Source organism: Oscarella lobularis, chromosome 7 (genome assembly GCF_947507565.1).
Source record: "Oscarella lobularis chromosome 7, ooOscLobu1.1, whole genome shotgun sequence".
NCBI lineage: Eukaryota > Metazoa > Porifera > Homoscleromorpha > Homosclerophorida > Oscarellidae > Oscarella > Oscarella lobularis.
Window position 1 is genome coordinate 659981 of NC_089181.1, and position 18610 is coordinate 678590.

The 18610-nt window shown below is 51.6% G+C and overlaps 4 protein-coding genes and 1 long non-coding RNA gene across 7 annotated transcripts; 3 read left to right on the forward strand and 2 right to left on the reverse strand.

Annotated features, from left to right (window-relative positions):
* Nucleotides 1-1731: 1731 nt before the first annotated feature.
* Nucleotides 1732-4721, forward strand: LOC136188846 (meckelin-like). The gene is made up of 2 exons (XM_065976641.1): nucleotides 1732-3874; nucleotides 3932-4721. Exons 1-2 carry the CDS (start codon nucleotides 1745-1747, stop codon nucleotides 4640-4642), a joined length of 2841 nt encoding a protein of 946 aa, XP_065832713.1. The 5' UTR covers nucleotides 1732-1744; the 3' UTR covers nucleotides 4643-4721.
* LOC136188844 (tectonin beta-propeller repeat-containing protein 2-like) lies at nucleotides 4620-9458 on the reverse strand. The gene is made up of 9 exons (XM_065976637.1): nucleotides 9332-9458; nucleotides 9080-9285; nucleotides 8867-8989; nucleotides 8670-8798; nucleotides 8447-8616; nucleotides 8291-8393; nucleotides 7535-8239; nucleotides 7317-7479; nucleotides 4620-7245 (listed from the first exon to the last, which is right to left on the reverse strand). The coding sequence occupies exons 1-9, from the start codon at nucleotides 9441-9443 to the stop codon at nucleotides 4766-4768; spliced, it is 4191 nt and encodes a 1396-aa protein (XP_065832709.1). The 5' UTR covers nucleotides 9444-9458; the 3' UTR covers nucleotides 4620-4765.
* On the forward strand, nucleotides 9046-15774 carry LOC136188843 (leucine-rich repeat serine/threonine-protein kinase 1-like). Its single transcript, XM_065976636.1, has 2 exons — nucleotides 9046-9912; nucleotides 10121-15774. Exons 1-2 carry the CDS (start codon nucleotides 9474-9476, stop codon nucleotides 15538-15540), a joined length of 5859 nt encoding a protein of 1952 aa, XP_065832708.1. The 5' UTR covers nucleotides 9046-9473; the 3' UTR covers nucleotides 15541-15774.
* On the reverse strand, nucleotides 10045-18009 carry LOC136188851 (uncharacterized). Of its 3 annotated transcripts, none has more exons than XM_065976650.1 (3): nucleotides 17094-18009; nucleotides 15975-17042; nucleotides 10045-15644 (listed from the first exon to the last, which is right to left on the reverse strand). In XM_065976650.1, exons 1-3 carry the CDS (start codon nucleotides 17551-17553, stop codon nucleotides 15625-15627), a joined length of 1548 nt encoding a protein of 515 aa, XP_065832722.1. In that variant the 5' UTR covers nucleotides 17554-18009; the 3' UTR covers nucleotides 10045-15624. The 3 variants fall into 3 exon arrangements, with proteins under 3 accessions (XP_065832722.1, XP_065832721.1, XP_065832723.1); XM_065976651.1 differs by lacking the exon at nucleotides 10045-15644 and adding an exon at nucleotides 15745-15767; XM_065976649.1 differs by lacking the exon at nucleotides 10045-15644 and having other exon boundaries at nucleotides 15652-17042.
* LOC136188856 (uncharacterized) lies at nucleotides 17726-18376 on the forward strand. The gene is made up of 4 exons (XR_010670312.1): nucleotides 17726-17753; nucleotides 17803-17890; nucleotides 17940-17987; nucleotides 18039-18376. It is a non-coding gene; the product is annotated as an uncharacterized lncRNA (long non-coding RNA).
* Nucleotides 18377-18610: the final 234 nt, after the last annotated feature.

An 18610-nucleotide genomic window follows, 5' to 3' on the forward strand; every position in this document is an offset into this window, starting at 1 on the left:
GACGGCGCGTACGACATCGAAACCATACCGATATCGCTTCGAAAGAACAAGAAGTACGGATTACGTCATACCATCTTCGAAATAGATCTCGCCAATTCGAAATGCGATTGGGGCGGTAACTGGACGGTCGACGATCATTGCCAACTCCTTCTCAAGCATTTCCGTTGGGTTCGTACGGAGATTGACAGCGATGCTCGCATCTTCGTCAACTTTCGCGACTTCAGCTACGCCATGTCCGTCGCTCCTGAACGCCTTCTTCGAATCGTTCACTTCGTCGCCGCGCTGCCGCCGGCCGAGCGAATCTTCGGTTTCGTCTACGAAGATCTCGGCGATTCCATGCCTGAGGAGCTCGAATCGTGGACGGCGGCGACGCGCGCCGTCATGGACGCCGCCGGCTGGTCGACCGCTCGACTTCTCATTCACGTTCACGAGCAATGGGGTCTTCCGACGGCGGCGACTCTCGGCTGTCTCGCGCGCGGCGCCGACGGCGTGTGGGCGAGCGTTTGCGAGGAGGGCGCCGTCTTGGGACACGCTTCGTCGTCGGTCACCGTCATGAATCTCGTCCGACTGGGAAATACAAAAGTTCTTGAGAAATACAATTGTACGTATCTGAGAAAGGCGGCGAGAAAGGTGACCCAAATTACGACCGGTCGAGATCCACATCCCAAGCAGGTCATCTATGGTGATCGAGCGCTCGATTCCGTCTTTGGGTTTCCGATCGATGTTGTGCGTTCCTTTGACGTTGCTGGCTTCTTCGGCATGACGCCACCCAGTCGTATGAGTGCATTTGCTTCTGCTGAAATGATACGCGATCGTCTCGTTGACGTATTCGGTGAAGACGCTCAGTTTACCGTTGAAATTGGCCAGAAAATGAAAGATCTCATGCTCGAAGATCTTCGTTGTGGAAGAAAAGAAGAATACATGAGTGCTGACAGACTGACGCTTTTGTTCGATCGTGCCGGCGGAAAGGTAACCGAAAAAAATGAGGCTTCACGAATCCTCAGAGCGAGTGATAAGGACGGGTATATTTTGAAATAATACTGCCGACGATTTACTGGCAACACGTTTTCCGCTGGGCTCTCTCGATTTATTTTTTCCTGCACATCAAGTGTAACACTGTTTGATAGAATCAAAGGATTGTAGACACTCACCTGTGACTGAAAATTCAATACAGGCCACTTCAATTTGCTGAGTAATTTTCCTAGAAAAATATTATTTTGCGAGATACGATACAGGCATGCACACATCGATTGCACTATGCCATCGTGAGAGACTCATCGGTAATGTGACGTCACTTTCTGGTGGCCTTAGAATGGGTTCCGCTGCATGTTTTACCTTGTAAAACGCTTCTCCGATGAATTCGGTCGCTGGTGACGCCTGGCTTGCGAAAGATCTTCCGATTGTCCGCGACGCGCCGAACTGTACGATGTACCTAGGGCGCCGGGCGCTAAATAAAGAAATCGGACGTTCGTTGGCGTTGCGTCGTCGTCCAGCCGTCCGCGTCGCAGTCGTCGTTATCAGTGCCATGCAGGTCCGCCATGTTCGATCCATCATCATCATCATTCCGGGGATTCCAACGCAAGAATAGTCAGCCAGAGAGACAGAAGATAGTGCATTTTTAAATCTAGAACACTGCATAAAGGTAAATCTTTGCGACGTTCGCGCCTTTTTGACAGTATCGCGCAAAAATAAGCCATCGTTCGCGCGCGCGCTTTTGCCTTATACGGGGTTTAATCGTTTGCGAATGCTCTTCTTCTTCGTCTGTCTTCTCCGTGTTGTCGTCGCCAATGATTTGAGCTTCGTCGAACCGAGCTCGTGCGGCACCAACGAGTACTTCGACATCTCGCAATTGACGTGCCGTTCGTGCGCGAAAGGCGCGCACCGAAGCGACGACGGCTTCGGCTGTGCGTGCGCGCCGAACGCCAAACTGACGTCGGAATTGGACAATCCGTCGTCGATCTCGTGCACTACGTGCCCGTCGGGAGAAGCGAGCTCTCGGGACGGACGCAACTGCGTGAAATGCGATCCTCTCACAGCCCCGTACAACGGCGAAACGTGCACCCCGTGCGCAAATTTGAACACCGTATCCGTGGATCGAAGTCTCGACGGCGAATTAGCGAGCGAGAGTCGATGCGAAGCGTGCGCGTCCGGGACGCGATCGAACGGAGAACGATGCGTGCCATGCCAACCGTTGCCAAGCGCCCAATCGCCATGCCAATGTCCCGTCCAACTCGACGGCTCCTGTTTCCTTTTCGAATGGCTTATTCCAACTGCCGATACTGTCATTCCGGACATCGACGGCATCCAATCGGCGCTCTTTTCTCGCTTATTTCGCGCGTCCGTTGCACGATGCGAATTCCTTCAAAATCTGACGGCATGTCAAGTGCTCGGCAATCTGTGCGTGCTAACCGACTATAGTCGAGGAACGCGTCGCGACGCCTGCACGGAATACGAGCGACTTCTTCAAGGAGCCACATCGGAGAATCTGCCTCAGCTGTACTACGAAGAAAACGCTGCCCTTGTTTTGGATCAAACGACGCTCAACGGTCGATACTCGTTCGGGGATAGCGTCGATAAGCCAGGATCGTTGGAATTCGTTGTAGCAGTCTATGCGTCGAATGGATCTCTGCTTCGATATGGAGATTTCATCGACGAGCTACAGTTGTGCTCGGATCGTTTCCCCGTGCTCCAATCCGCGTTTCAAGTCGGAACGACGTATGAGAACGAATGTCAATATAAGGTGCCTTTGACGGGCGATTTGCTTTTCTTTGACGTTTTTCTTCGCGACGGAACGGACGGGAAACTGTTCGAGGTGCCCGTTCTAAATGAGAATTATCTCGACGGCGGGCAGGCTGTTAATACGAACCCGGATCGATCGGCATGGCAACTCGTTCGTCGATTATTTCTCGTCGACTCTCAGTCGGGCGTCACGACAACGGGCGCCAAACCGAGGCAAGTGACGGTAGCCGATAGGATTGAAATCGACGTCAGATTGACGTCGAATTCGGGTCAAATTTACCCGCCCTTAATAAAAATCCACTATGAAAAAATCTCGATATCGGCTTCGAATCCAACTCCCTCCGTACCGGTATCGTTCCGCGTTGTCTACACCATGGACATAGGCTCGTTCAACACGGGAATGAGCGTTGCTATCGGCATCATGTCGGCTATCATGTTCCTCTACGCGATTCTTCAAATTCACGGCTGGCGTCGTCGTGCCGGTGTGGATACGCTCGACTTTACGACAATCTCGACTTTCTTCTTTCTCTTCTGCGGCTCGCTCTCGTCGTCCTTCTTCTGGATTCTCGTCGGAAGCGGCGTCTATTGGCTTCTCTTTTTCAAACTCCAAAACGACGTCGTCGTTTTTCTGCCAACTCGCGATCAGGAGGACATCTTCGTCGCGCTTCTCATCGTCGCGCTCGTTCTCAAACTCCTCCGTCTCGTCCACGTCGTCTGGAAACAGTCTCGCGTCGACATATTCCTAATCGATTGGGAAAAGCCGCGGCGAAGTCACGACGACGTCGAGAGCGCGACTCGATCGACGGTCAGCATATGGCGAACGTACTTCGTCGCCAACGAGTGGAACGAACTGCAGACGATGCGAAAAATCAGCGCGACGTTTCAGTTCGTCGTCGCGCTCCTTCTTCTCAAAGTCGTCGGTTTCGAGGACGTGTGTCGACGCAATCCCCATTCGTACTTCTCGCTCGCGCGCGACGATTATCCGGCGTCGTTCAGTCGGATTCTTCGCTTCGGTATGGCGTCGTCGCTGCTTCTCGTCGTCGCCTTGTGCCAGTGGATCTTCTTCGCCTTCGTTTACGAACGTTTTGTTGAGGATAAGATTCGTCAGTTCGTCGATCTTTGCTCAGTAGCAAACGTGAGAGAGAATAAGTCTTTTAGTGTGTTTTTTCTCCTATGCGTTTTTTCTGCTTAGATCAGCGTGTTTCTGCTCGAGGAACCGGTCTTTGGATACTACATCCACGGGCGTTCGGTTCACGGTCGCGCCGATACGAACATGAAGGAAATGAATCTTCAATTGGCGCGCGAAGTCGACGACCTGTGCGGTAAGCGCGGTCTCGTCGCCGACACCGACTTGCAGACGTTCGAACTGGCGCTCACGCATCGCCTTCGCCAGCACTACGATCGAATCATGTTGCCCGTTCAGGAGGCGGCAGTGAGCCGGAGGGGGCAGCGAACGACCGGCGGCGCGAGCGGCGGCGGCGACGGAGGCGGCGGCACCAGCTCGTCTCGAATCGATCCTCGCACTTTGCAAGCGTACGGGTCAATGAATAAATTCCTGTCGGCGTTTTTGGATCACGCGCTCAAAGATCACGATTTCATCGTTCGGGATAAGATTCTTCTCGAGCGTCTTCTTGGGATCGAGTTCAACGATCCCATGGATAAAGCCTATCTCTATAACGACGAGGGGCATCATTTCGATTCGACGCTTTTCTACGGTAACGAGATGACTCTGCTTCTCGCTGATATACTTGTCTTTGCCTTTGTGGACATGCTCGCAACCGATTTCGTCCTCGCCGCTTTTATTGCCTACTTGGTCGGACTTTTCTTCGCGCTACTGCGAGACAGTCTCGGTCGCCGAAATTTAGCGAAAAAGACGCTAGTCGATGAAAGATTTCTTATCTGAAAGACAACAAAAAGCCTCCACATTTAAATCAGCTTAGTTTATCCATGCTAATAATTGTAATCAAAGAAAAAATACCTTTAGGAACGATCGTGCGTGTGTAAACGTTGTCAATTGAATCCTTACCTACAAAATGTCGTAATCTTCGAGAAGCTCGGTGGTCTCCTGAGTCGACGGCTGAATGCCGTAGATCTCCGTTCTCCGTTTAAGCAGCTGCCCGTCCTTATCGAGACCCCACAGCTGATTGGTCGACGTGACGCTGATCTGCGTCAAACTGCCGCAGCATCGACGCCAATAATCGCCGGCTAAATTCGTCGGCGATATTCCAAAACGGCACAGCAAATCGCCGTTGACGCTGATCGCCCAAACGCACTCGTTACTAACGGCGATCTCCCTTACCTGAGCGCCCGGAACGTTCTCCCACGAAACCCCCGTCATCAACGAGCCTTTTACGCCCTGTCGCACGTACACGTTTCCACGCGTATCGTACGCCCAAACGAGCGTATCGTTCTCCGAGACGGCGATTTCCTGCAGCGGCAAGCCCATTTTAAGACTGCCGTCGATTTCCAGCCAAGCGGGACTGGAGTGCGCCTGCTGCGCGGGCCCCGTTCCCAATCGCAGCCACGCTCGACCGACCTGATCGATGGCCCACATGCCCGTCTCGCCGCACGACAATCGACGAATCTTCGCCGATCGCATCGTATTCGTATCGGCTCGTTTCCACGAGACGCCTTCGGGGCAATAATTATTGATGCCGAGACGAACGTAGGCGCGAGTGTCCGTCACAACCCACACGGAATGACGACAGAAAACGATCTGACGAATCTTTTCGCCCACCGTCGGCGGTTCGATCGAAACGGCGTGCCCGTCATCGCCATCATTGACAGGAAAACAAAACATCTCGCCGTTCTGTCGCACAGCCCATATAAAATCCTTCGTCGACGAGAGACCGCCGACGGAAATGAGAGCCCATTTCGACGCGGCACTCGGCAAGGCGACGCGCAGCGGATTAACGACGTCGTAGCGCGTGCCGAGCAATCCGCTACGTGACAGATGAACGCTGCTACTCCCCGTCATGACGCAGACGCCCGCGTCGCCGTCGGCGGCGACGAGCTTGAGCGTCATATCGGTCGGCGATTTTATCAACGACATAATCGACGTCAAGAGCGACGCGTCTTCGACGTGATAGCCGCTCAAGCCGATTTCCCACCACTCGCGCTTGCCCGCCGGATCGTCGATCGTCACGCCGAGCTTGAAGACGACCGCTCCGTCGTTCGCGATAGCCCAACCGCTATTTACGCCGCCGACGCAGACGTATTGCGCCGTCAGATCGCCGTTGACCGGTTTCCAATACGTTCCCTCGTAATTAATCGCCGTTCCGCTGCCGCCACTTATGCCGGCGCGACAGTACACTTTTCCTCGTTTGTCGCGCGCCCACACGACGCCCTTGGAGGCGGATACTTGCACGAAGGCGAGTCGCTCGGCGGTCATACTGCGCACGTCCTTAAACTGAACCATTTTCATCGACGGTATGAGTCGACCGAAGACGACCGTCCCGTCGCTTCGCACCGCCCACACGTGCCGATCTTCGACCGACACCCAAGCGATGTCGTCGTCGAATTTCTCCCACTTGAGCCCGGTCGGAGACGACGGCGACACGCCGAGACGATAGTAGAGATGATTCTTCGTCGTGACGCCCATGAGGACGTTGTTCGTCGGCGATACGCTCACCTGTTTCACGTAGCCGTCGACGCGTTCCCACGCGCCGGACTTCGATTGGAAGAGCGACGAGACGAAGACGCGATTTTTCGTATCGACGACGTAGACGAATTTCTTCGAGAGAGCGAACCCTTGGAGATGATATCGACTCGGACACGTGAAGAGACTCCAGTTGTCCATCAGTCGACCGTCTTCCGTCGACGCCGCGTTGAAGCTCGGATGTCGCGGCGACGACAAGGAGCCGAGCGACTTCGAAACGGATATGGAAAGTTCGTCGCTGTTGCTCGTCGAACGTTCCTTCGAATTCGGCGATTCGTTTTCTTCGTGACGATCGACGGCGACGGCGACGGCGGCTGAAGCGATCATAGAGTCTTCAACAGTGTATTGATCGTAGATGGAGGCGCCCAGGAGGGTGGGAGACGATGATCGTGGAGAGGGTGATTTACGTTTTGAGTCGACGTCGTCGTCGTCGTCGTCTTCTTCCGGCTGTAGGAAGGCGCCGGAGCGAGTTTTTCCAATAGGCGGTTCTTCGTCTCGGTCCGTTACCTCAACGACACTTACTGTTGTTGTTGTAGTAGGTGTTGGACTTCGGCTGCGTTCTAGGGAAACGCTCGGCAAATCCTTGTTTGCTTCGAGTTCCTCCAACGGTATCTCCGGGGGGAGAGGCAAGGGCTCCAGAGACGGAAGAGATATTGTGGGAAGAACTACTTCTGGTACATTTTGCTCGTCTGGAACGACGTCTTTGCTGTCAACGTCGGTTCTGTCTTCGACTGCTGGCGAAGTTTGACGGGATAGGCTGTGGACGAAAGACGTGTCGCAAGGCGATGTCGTCGTTTCGGTGTCTCTGTCCTCCGCCAATTTGTCGTCGAGAGTTGAAGCGGTGCTATCTAATAAAGATCAGGGGAAAAAAACAAACTTGACGTTGTGAGATATTGGATGACGTTTGCTGGTGTCTTGCCTTCTCTGGGTCGAACGTCGTTCGGTTGCGTCTTCTTCTTCTTTTTCTTCTTCTTCTTTTTGCCGTCCAGTTTGGCGACCGGAAACGAAACGATGCCACCGTCCGGAAAAGGAGAATTTGCAATCTTTTGAAACCGTTCTCTATTAGCAATATGCTTCTCGACCTAGATAAATAGATATTATCCTCGTTGCCATTACCACTTCTTTTCGACGCCTTACACTATCAAGGCTGGGTTCTGAAACAATCGAAAGCGGAGCAACTCGTATAACCTTTTCGGTTTTGAGAGACTCGACAACAGTTTCGTCAGCGTTGCCTTTTCCTACCCTGCCATTGTCGCTCAACGTCGTCTCACCTGCTCTCCTTTCTGCTTTGACATTGTCACCATCAACGGCAACTTCCTCTTTCACTTCCTTCACTTCGTCGACACGATGATCCTTTTCATCGGTTTCGTCCGCTTTTGACTCTTCCTCTTTTGACTCTTCCTCCTTTGACTCTTTCTCTTTTGACTCTTTCTCTTTTGACTCTTCCTCCTTTGACTCTTTCTCTTTACTCTGCTGATCCACCGCCGCACTATCGTCGCTCTTGCTCTTCAACGTCGACGCTGTGGAAACCGGTCCAAAAAGTCGGATGCATATAATCGGAACGTCTTCGTCCTCTCTCAAAACATAGATGTCCGTTTCGGTCGCCGTTACGGCGACAATGCGTCCGATACCGGTATGATGACCCAGTACGGTATTCTTCATTGGATCGAGAATCCACAGAGCCGATTCACAGTGAGTGACAACGTATTGTTCGTTAAAAACGTGCAGAATTCCGAAGCGAAGATCGCCGTTCCCGTCATCCTGAATCTTTAAATCGCCCAGGTCAATCAAGGGTACGTCGTCTCTTGATAAAAGTTCCTTGTACTTCAGTGTACACAAAACCTGAAAGGAAGAATAGAAGACGTGCTTCTTTTCTACGTTTTTTTGTTTCACTTTTCCGCGCATGTCTGTCTTCCATAGACCGAAGCCCGGTCGCGCTACGTAGGGAATAGCTGCCGCGCCGGAGCTGCCACAGAAACACGCGCCATATGAGCCACTAGACGAAAATAATATATAATCACAGTCCCATGTAAAATGATAACTGTTTACGGTTTTCTCTCTTTGCTTCCAATAGGTATGGGAAGCCTGTTCAAGTGCGTCTCGCTGGACACGAAATACGACTTCTTAGCTGTCGAAATCAATGCCCACGGTCCAGCTCCAGAGGACAATTGAACGAGCGGACAATCAGCCTCGTAAAACACACGCGATTGACATCGTTCCTTAGAGAAGAAAACAGTCTCGAATACACACGCAATCAACGCCTATGTATTACTGTGTGAAAATCAATAGACGATATGTAGACTTTTCCCGATTCGTCACCCGTGATGAGAAAACGCCCGGCATTGTGCCACGTCATAGCGACGACGCCGGCTTTGTGATCGTCCCGACTAAATTGCTGCATCTAAAGAAAAAAAAAAACAAAGAACAATAATTACATAGGACTATTCTCTAATTAATTAAAAGCCACACCCTCTGGCCGGGCTTGAGACAATATCTATAAAGAATGACGAGACCGGACGACGTTCCCAAAGCGAGATGATTCAATGGTTCGTAGATTTTTACGCACGTGATTGCGTGACGTCGAAACATGCCCTGCGAATGAGAAAAATCGATCGATCAGCGATCAGCGAGTCATTGAGTGATCTCTCGTGATCTCTCGTGATCTCTCGCTTTTCCTCGTACCGTTGACGGAAGTTCGCCGAGTCGTTTCGCCTTCGTTTCGTATAGATAGACGACTCCCACGTCGGAACCGATTGCGAGAACGTCTCGACCGGCGTCGAAGCACGTCAGATTGATTTTGACGCGGCGGAATCCGCTCGTTTTCTTCGGCAACCATTGGAAGAGTTGCTCCAGTGGATCGCCGCGAACCAATCGCGATTTCGGGGAGTCTAAAAGATAGTGACGTTCCGAAACAATGCCGTCGAAGCACTTTACCGTTCGATTCCATGAAGAAAGTCCAAATGCGTGGTGCTTTATTGAAGGCGCAAGCGCGCAATGATGATGACGTCGTGACTCTCGTGATTTGTGACATCATGCACGTTCCCATCACGCGTTCTCACGTGAACGCAGATCGGCGATGGCGACCTCGCCTACATCCCCCCCTAGCCCTGTACGGCGAACGACGCTCAGCGACGACAACAAGTTGCATCGATGCTCGCGAAAAGGCCAACAGCGTAAAGTGAAGACATTTCTCGAGGAGAATCGAGCAAGCTTGGATCGTCACTTGAATCGTCGCGTCGGCGTGTTCGGCTACGCGCCGCTGCACGAAGCCTGTCTCCACGGACATCATCTAATAGTCGAAATGCTTCTCGAGTACGGCGGCGAGGTAGACGTGCGCTCGAACACGGGCTACACGCCGCTGCACGTCGCCGCAACGAGCGGACACGTCCAGTGCGTGCGCGTTCTGCTCAAGCATCGCGCCGATATCATGGCAATCGACGATTTCAGAAAGACGCCGCGCGAAACGGCGCAGCAGTGTCGCCACTTCAACGTCGTCAAAGTGCTTCGAACGGAAGGTTAGAAAGCGGTTAGAGTTACGGCCTAATTAAATTTCGAGCATGTGAATACACGCCTTAATTAATTAAATTAAATACAATATAAATATAACTCTTTTAATGAATTAATTAATATAATATATAGGACGCGTGATTTAGCTTACCTTATACGGACTTACCCTAAGCTTGATGTCTTTTTTCCCTAATAAGAAAGACTGTTTTCCCACAGAGGTTCTCCAAGCGGCTGCACGCGCGTCATCCGACATGAAAACGCTAACCGACTTGCTCGTGCGTCTCGGTCCGGACGACGTCGAAGAGAACTGTTTTAATCAGGCGCTCATTATTTGCGTGCAAAACGGCGATCTGACCGCCGTCGGCAAGCTTCTTCTCAAAGGCGCACGGGGCTGGGACGAAGGCATCGACGTCGCCCTATCTCGCTTTCACTTCAGCGTCGCCGCCTTATTGTATCTCTCGCGAGCGGCTCACGTAGGCGACAGCGATTTCATAGCGAAACTCTTTCGACCCGACGATCCCTCCGTCAAAATTCGTCGCGACGACAACGTCGGTCACGTTCGTCGACACATCGCCAACGGAGCGATCGAGCCCGTCGCTCACGTTCCCATCAAAGTCGGCATGCGGAAGAAACAGTACGGCGCCGTCTATCAACTCCTCCTTCACACCGATTGCGACGTCGAGACGGGCCGAGCCGATTGGCGCGGACTCGCGTTGAAAGAACTTCAGCCGGAATGGTTGAAAGCGATTGGACCGTGGGGTCAGCGTCTCTCGTTCATGTCCAACTTTCTCTCGTTCATTCCCAACGAAGTGGGCTGTCTCGACAAGCTGCAACGGCTCAATTTGGCTCACAATAACCTGTCGCGCGTTCCGAGCGCGCTCGTTCAACTGCCCCAATTGCGCTCGCTGAACGTGTCGAATAATAAATTGACCGAATTGCCGCAGAGTTGCGAGTGGACGGGAACGATGACCGTTCTGAATTTGTCGTCGAATTCGCTCAAGTCGCTTCCGAGCGGCATCCAGAGCACGAATCTGAAGCAAATTCGTCTCACGCACAATCCCATGACCGAAGTGCCGCGCGCCGTCTGCTTTTGCGAGGGGCTCGAAAGTCTCGACATCAGTCACACGGAAATCGCCTTTCTTCCCAACGACATGGGCCGTCTTCTCCATCTCACCGAACTCGGCACGGACGGTCTCGAAATCGACGATCCCAATCCGACGCTCGTGAAAAATCCCAAGGATTGCGTGCAGTACTTGCGCCAGCGTCTACGCGGCGCCGAACCCTTCTACAAGATGAAGATGATGATCGTCGGCTACGCGGCGCGCGGCAAGACGACGCTCGTCGGTCGTCTGCTCAACAACGAAGTCTCCAATCTGTCGACGGTCGGTATCGAGTTGAACGAGTGGACGTACGCGCCGGCCGTTCTCGGTCAAAAATTCACGTTTCAAATATGGGATTTCGGCGGACAGGAGGAATATTACGCGACGCATCAGTGCTTTCTCTCGGCGCGTTCGCTCTATCTCGTCGTCTGGCGATTGACGGACGGCGACGAAGGCATAGGCGAGTTGCGACTCTGGCTCGACAATATCGCCGCGCGAGCGCCCGATTCGCCGATCATTATCGTCGGGACGTTTCTCGACGGGCTGACGTCGGAAGAGCGCGATGCGAAGCTCGAAGTTCGTCTGCTCGAGAAGGCGAACGACTTGACGACTTTGCCGCGTTATAAGAAGCTCAAAGTCGTCAGTCTTGTCGCGGTGAGCTGCGTGAAGGAGACGCTGGAGAACATCGATCTTCTCAAGCGAGAAATCTACGAAGCGGCGGCCGGCGCGACGATCGGACGAACGAAGGTGATGGGCGAAAAGATTCCGGCGAGTTACGTTCAACTCGAACGTCGTCTGACGCGCTATCGAGCGAAGGTGAGTCGAACGAACGCGCCGCCGATCATGACTCGACAGGAATTGCGACTCTTCGTTCGTCGATCGCAGTCGACGCGAAACGACATCTGCGACGACGACGAGTTCGACACGGCCGTTCGATTTCAGCATCAGATCGGCTCTCTGCTTCATTTCAACGACGCCAGCGGACGTCTGAGTAATCTCTACTTCATCGATCCGCGTTGGCTTTGCGATATGATGGCCACCGTTATAACGGTTCGCGAGCGAAATCCGTATATTATGAACGGGATTCTTCGCGTCGCTTCGCTGCCGCAATTGTTTAAGGACAAGCGATTTCCGCCTGATCTTCACGTCGAGTATCTTAGTCTCTTGAATCGGTTTGAAATTGCTTTGCCTCTCGATCAGAAACATATTCTTATACCGTCTATGTTGCCGCCTGATCCTCCCGCCGACGTGCCGCTGCTCTTCTGTTCGTCGCCCGTCTTGTCGCGTCAGCATTCGATGGCCTATATGCCGCCCGGGTTTTGGAGTCGTCTTATTGCGCGACTGCTTTCGTTTATAAAGGATCTCGTTATTTGGTTGCCGCCGAACGAGACGAAACCCGTCGCCGTTGCCGGCGACCCTCCCCCGGCCATCGAAGTCAACGTGGTTGACGAGGATGAGAAGAAAGACGAGGAGGAGATTGTTCCAGACACGGAAAAGAAGGAGAACGCCGCTGACGACGTCGACGAGAGCAAAGTTAGAAGCAAGTCAAAGAGCCTGTCTCTAACAAGTGAAAGTACTGATGGAAGCACCGGAGGCGAATCGACTGTAGCCTCGTTGCCGAAAGGCGATGATGAAAAGCCGCTGTGGTCAGATGACGACGACGACGACGACGACGACGACGACGGTGACGAAGACGGAAACAAAGCTCGAGCCGACTTGGCTCAAACTGGTCGAAGAGACAGCAACTGGGAAATCGTTTTTCAAGAAGGTCACTACGACGACCGTCATCTATCGGTCAAAAGCCTCGACGACGTGACACCGGCGGCGGCAGCAAAACGGTCTCCTTTCCAAGTTCGCAGCGGAAGTCAATTTTCGACGGGAAGTCAAAATTCGGCGCGGCGCAAAAAAGTCAACCAGGTCCTGTCGAAAAATCGCGGCGGTCCCGACGACTTGGAAGTGCTTCAGAAGTACAAGCTAACCTACTGGCGAACGGGCCTCTGCTTCTCGCATCCCCACGTCTTCTTCATGATACGAAAACTCGACGAGGACTCAAAATACAAGCGACCGGGCATCGAAACGATCACGTCGTCGGGACGAAACGGCACGAAGGCGCTCGGACGTCTCGTCGATCACATCAATCGTCTAATCGGCGAATGGTTTCCCGGCTTGGACGGCACCGACGGCGTGCGACCGCTCGTCGCTCAGCTCTGCTCGTGCATCGAATGCAAGCGACTCGGACGCGAAAACGTTCACATGTTCGACTACGAGGTCGACTGTCTCGCCGCTCTGTCGAAATCGCCGACAATACGCTGTCCGAATCACGACAATCCCGTCCAACTCGCCGAACTCGTTCCCGAGCTCCTTCTCACCGACGTCGACGCGAAGTATCATCTCGTTGAGAACGACATTCACGTGGATAAGGACGAGGATAATTTGCTCGGTCGCGGCGGCTTCGGCGAAGTCTATCGCGGCTATTGTCGCGGCGAAACGGTCGCGATTAAGACGTATCTGGACGTCGCCGGGCAAAGCGAACCGGCGAGTCAATTCAAGGAGATACGTCAGGAGGCGATCGTTCTGCAGAAAATCAGCCATCCGAATCTCGTCGGTATGGTCGGCATATGTCTTCGTCCGCTCCTACTCGTTCTCGATCTCGCGCCGCTCGGCTCCCTTTCGGCGTTCGTTAAGAGTCAGGGACCGATTCATCGGGTCGTCGTGCACAAAATCGCCGGTCAAGTGGCCGCCGCCTTGGCTTATCTCCACGATCAATCCATCATCTTTCGCGATTTGAAAGCGGGTAACGTTCTCCTCTGGTCGCTCGACGTCGAAGCGGAAATCAACATCAAGTTGACCGACTACGGCATCGCGACGTTCGCCGCGCCGTCCGGTCTCAAGGGCTTCGAAGGCACGAAAGGCTTCCAAGCGCCCGAAATGCTTCGCTATAGCGGCACGGAGGAGTACACGTGCATGGTCGACGTCTACGCGTACGCGATGTTTCTCTACCAGCTCATCGCGCGTCGACCGCCCTTTCACAATTACAGCGAAGTCGAAGTGTCGCCCGCCGTTCTCCAGGGTCGACGTCCCATAGTCAGCGACTTGCCGCTCACCCAATGCGGCTTGCTCTATCTCGCCGGACTCATGGCCCAATGTTGGAGCGGCAACGCGCTCGATCGCGTCCCGGCGAACGCCGTGCCGAGTCTCGTCTACAATCCGACGTTCGTCGCGACGCTCGGCGCGGCGCACGTCGACTCGAACGACGACGATTCGTGTCGCGGTTGCATTCTCGTCGACGCCGCCCAACTGTGGATCGGCACGACGGAGTTGAATAACACCGTAAAAATCGGCGTTTATAATTTGAAAAAATTGACGTCGTCGCCGCCGAAAGCGTCGTTTACGCTCAACGGCGCCAAGTGTCTTCACATGAGCAATCACGGCGCTTCCGTGTGGATCGGAATCGCCGATTCGTCGTCGTCGCGCGACAGTCACCTATACGAATATCAAACGGACAAAAGCAATCAACCGCTGCTGATCAAGAAATACTTGATTAATCGTCACGTGACCTCGGTTTGTATCATTGACAACGTGCTCGTCGTCGGCAACGACGCCGGTTCGATTGAGACGATCGAGTTGGTTCAAGAATCGTCGTCCAAGTCGTCGTCGCAACCTCAGCGACTCGACGTCGTCAATGTCGGAAAATATTCGATATTGGCACTTTTCTATTTCGACGAGTCGATCTGGTGCATCAGCAAGCGATACGTGCAGATATTCGATCGCGACGATTTGTCGTTCGAGGGCATGTGGACGCATCCGACGATCGATAGCGCGATCAGCGTCGTGCAGGCGTCGCTCGATCGAAAGCAAATCTGGTGCAGCTACGTCGACGCGCCGACGCTGAGCGCGTGGAACACCGACGAGAAGCACACGCTTCACAAGGACATCGTTCTCGACGAGACGACGCCCGTCAACGATTTCGCCGTCAACGTCGACACGATTTGGATAGCGACGACTGACGGTCGCATCTGCGTCGTTGATATGGAAACTGGGACGAAGATCTATATGTTTGATCCGTATAGGAGAAAGATTGGTCGACTGTTGAGCGGTTCATTGAGCGGTCCGTGCGGGACGGAGAGCGGTTTGGTCGTATCAGTTGGGCACGCTTGGGCTCCTTATAATCCTCTTGAGGAGATTATGCTTCCGACGGCGTTGACGGCGAAGGCGACTGGTGGGCCGACTATTGTTTTGTGGGATGCGTTGAGCGCGAACGAGATGAGGAGAGTTGTCGGGTTGAGCGAGAAGGCGGAGAGAGAGTCGGCCGGCGCGGCGACGGGGGATGCGAGCAGCGTTCTGCGGTATACGGATACGAATGAGTGGGCTGAAGAGATGAAGGAGCGCGGCGAGTATGCGGCTGATGGGCCCGTGTCCAATGATCATTTGACGACAACGACGACGAATGGCGAGACGTTGATTTCCGATGGTTCTGTTGAAGGTGAAAGTAGATCCGACGTATGTATGACGACAACTGTCAATGCATCAGATTAAAAAATGTTACTTTTATTACATTACCTTTCGTTGACTTTCAGTTATATATTTCTTTTGCTGTTTCTGTCATACAAGTCATGTACTTCACATTGGCGCTGCTAACGCTGGACAGAAAAGACCAAAATCGCTACCTCTTCAAACAACACGAAGAAAAATACTAATTAGTCATACAGTGCAATGGGACAAAACGAAAGGACAAGCCAAGAATTTTCGTCAGGCTACGTGCACTACGAAAGCAAAACAAAACAAATTCGTAACTAATCTATCAGCTATCAGTGTTAACTAATTTATCAGCTGATAGCCATCGCCGCCATTACCACGTCGGCGTCGCCATAGTACAGCGATGAGTATGCCAATTACCACAATTACAATTACAATTACAGCCACCCACCACTTACTACTGCTACTACTATCCTCCCTTTTCGGACACTTACAATTGCGTTTAAGTTCGTCGAGAAACGAGTTCCCACTGTATGTACTGTATGCAGGGCTGTGTAGTCTAATAATGGCCTCCGCTTGATCTAGTCCAGTACAAATTGCTCCTTGCAAGAATCCAAAAAAGTCCTGACTTGTCGCTTCTCCTGCAAAAAAAATTCTTTCACCTACATTTGAACGTAAATGCTCGTGATCCTCTTCCTCAAAGCCTACTGGCCAGAAAGAATAAGCCCCATAGAAATTTTTATCTGTTCCCCATCTTGGAACATAAAAATTAATAGGATCAGGAACGCTACCGAATTTCTGGTATATTTTTCTGAGCATTTGCATAATTGTGTTTTGGTTTTCGGAAACAGTTCGACTTTCAATTACTGATGATTGGCTACCTGTAGCTGAAAGAATCAGAGTTGTCCAAGAACGGTTGTATGCTGCCAAATTAACCCAAGCTTTTAAGAAACTTGAGTCAATAGATGCCGCAATAACATTTTGAGTAATATTGTCTGAAGTAGAATGATTTGAAAATAACGATTTCGAAGGCTTTGACCAGAAATCATTGTTAAATTTGGCAAATATTGTGGTAAGATTGCCCATTCCAAATTTATCTATAGCACTTTCTTTGGCTGTTGGAAGAGGAGGATCAAAAACTATTCGGTTATTTTGCAGAACTCCGAGGCTGACTGTAATTAGAACGTAATCGGCTGTGATTTCAGTTCTTTCTCCACTGATAGCATTTTGAACCGTGACTGTGACATTTTGTGCACTCTTTCCGTAATTAACATTTGTTACAATAGAAGAGCACTGAAGTTTGGTTAGCGAGTCGGTACAGCTTTTGATACCGCTTTCAGCGGCAATTTTTCTGATCAACTCTGCAAATCCTCGACTGTCAGTCACCATCATCTCCTTGCCTTCATTTTCGTAGACTTTAAGGTCTACGCGAAAGGCTGCCAGTTGATCGGCAGAAGCAGCATACTCATAATCTACATGATACCATTCATATGCCATTTTCAAATGATTTCCAGCAGGGTTCCAATTAGATTTTTTTAGAGCGTCTCTTAGGCTTTTCTTGGCTAAAAAAAGGTGTTTAAACCGGCCGACGGATAGTCAGCTTCGCGACTTACCATCATTTGAGTCCTTTTTGTCCTTGTTCACTGTGTCCAATTTCTTTTCTATGTCATCGTACGGCGCGGTACACGCTATCTCGTCGGTTTCACAAAATCGGTTCTGATTAAAGACAGCTACGTTCTTATAGTCTGTTTCATTCGTTGCAATATTGTATTTCTTTGTCAGAAGCCAAGCCGTATTCTCTATATCCGAGCAAGCGCCGTGTATCCATTTTGCTCCAGTGTTGATTGAAATGGGCCCGACATTTATAGGATGGGAACCCGAAGAGTCGCTAAAATCTAAGGTCGAGACGCGACCTCCCAATACGTCACGGGATTCAAGAAGAAGGAAGTCTATGCCTGCATCGCTCAGTTTCCAAGCCGCCATCAATCCTGATAGGCCACCGCCGACGATAATTACTTTGGAGGCAACTACGGTAACACTGGTGACGAGAAGAAAGAGCAGTGCCGCGTGCATTTTCCTCGATCTCCCTGCAGCCAACGCCTACTTTCAACTACGTTAGATTCTGCGCAAAAAACTTTGACCTCCGACCGGGGCCCACGTACTTCCAAGCATTTCGGATAAGATTGCAGCTGGATGAGTGGATCTGCATAACGCTCTCGTGATCCCTCGTGATCCCCTGCCGCCTCGTGGTTCCCGGATAATTCATGGGAGACGTAAAATTGCTTACTAATCTCTTGTTCTACTCTTACGCGCTCTTTCTAGGACAGCAGAATAACCGAAATTCACATTGAAAGCCAATTGGTCGACGTCGTAACCGACGAGTGGCGAAAGGAGAAGCTTCCTCCCGATCGTAAGTGCCGCGGTGAAAGCATCAACACTTTTCTGGTAAATTTCCGCAGATGTGCCCGTTCCCGAAGAGGAAATGCCCATGCAAGACGAACTCGACGGTAAGTGAGAATATAGATCACGTGATATAGATCAATACTCAATTTCTATAGACACCGAAATTGTCGAAACCTTCAAGCAGCGGGAAAAACGCTGGAAGGACCTGTCCAAAGAAAAATTCAAGTGAAAAGATCAAATAACTGTACCAGCATTCTTAGGCGATTAATAAATTAAATGTTAGTTGCTGACGAGAATTTTTACGAGACTGGACGAAGCACCGCAGTAAATTTTTTGCGGAAATGTAAAATGTAGATGTACCGTTTCTGAAGAGGAAAGGTGCTCGGAATACTTACATGAGATGGCTATATGGCTTATGCATGGCAAGTCTACAATCATTGACAGTCTAAATAGTCAGCAATTAGTAACTTCATGATAAATCATTAAAGACAGCTACGCTATCATGGTCTATTTTTTGCGTCGAAATATTGTATTGTTTTGCCAGAGTCATCGCAGGATCACAATTTCCGTGCCCATGGGTGATCGACATAGGCCCAAGATTTATAGGATGAGACGTAGAACCCTTCAAACGTTCAGTCTTCACGCGACCCCCCAATTCCGAATGGGACTCGAGAAGAAGAAAGTTTACTTTCGCCTCTTTCAGTCGCCATGCTGCCATCAATCCCGA

Bases quoted from the DNA above. Each gene is read 5' to 3' on its own strand.
- LOC136188846 (XM_065976641.1), top strand. From the start codon at position 1,745: ATGCTCTTCTTCTTCGTCTGTCTTCTCCGTGTTGTCGTCGCCAATGAT. The intron at 3,875-3,931 runs GTGAGAGAGAAT...TTTTCTGCTTAG, and splicing joins ATCTTTGCTCAGTAGCAAAC to ATCAGCGTGTTTCTGCTCGA.
- LOC136188844 (XM_065976637.1), bottom strand. From the start codon at position 9,443: ATGGGAACGTGCATGATGTCACAAATCACGAGAGTCACGACGTCATCA. The intron at 8,990-9,079 runs GTACGAGGAAAA...TCTCATTCGCAG, and splicing joins TCGGCGAACTTCCGTCAACG to GGCATGTTTCGACGTCACGC. The intron at 8,240-8,290 runs GTGAAACAAAAA...TCTTCCTTTCAG, and splicing joins AGACAGACATGCGCGGAAAA to GTTTTGTGTACACTGAAGTA.
- LOC136188843 (XM_065976636.1), top strand. From the start codon at position 9,474: ATGGCGACCTCGCCTACATCCCCCCCTAGCCCTGTACGGCGAACGACG. The intron at 9,913-10,120 runs GTTAGAAAGCGG...GTTTTCCCACAG, and splicing joins CAAAGTGCTTCGAACGGAAG to AGGTTCTCCAAGCGGCTGCA.
- LOC136188851 (XM_065976649.1), bottom strand. From the start codon at position 17,553: ATGCACGCGGCACTGCTCTTTCTTCTCGTCACCAGTGTTACCGTAGTT. The intron at 17,043-17,093 runs GTAAGTCGCGAA...ACCTTTTTTTAG, and splicing joins CAAAAAGGACTCAAATGATG to CCAAGAAAAGCCTAAGAGAC.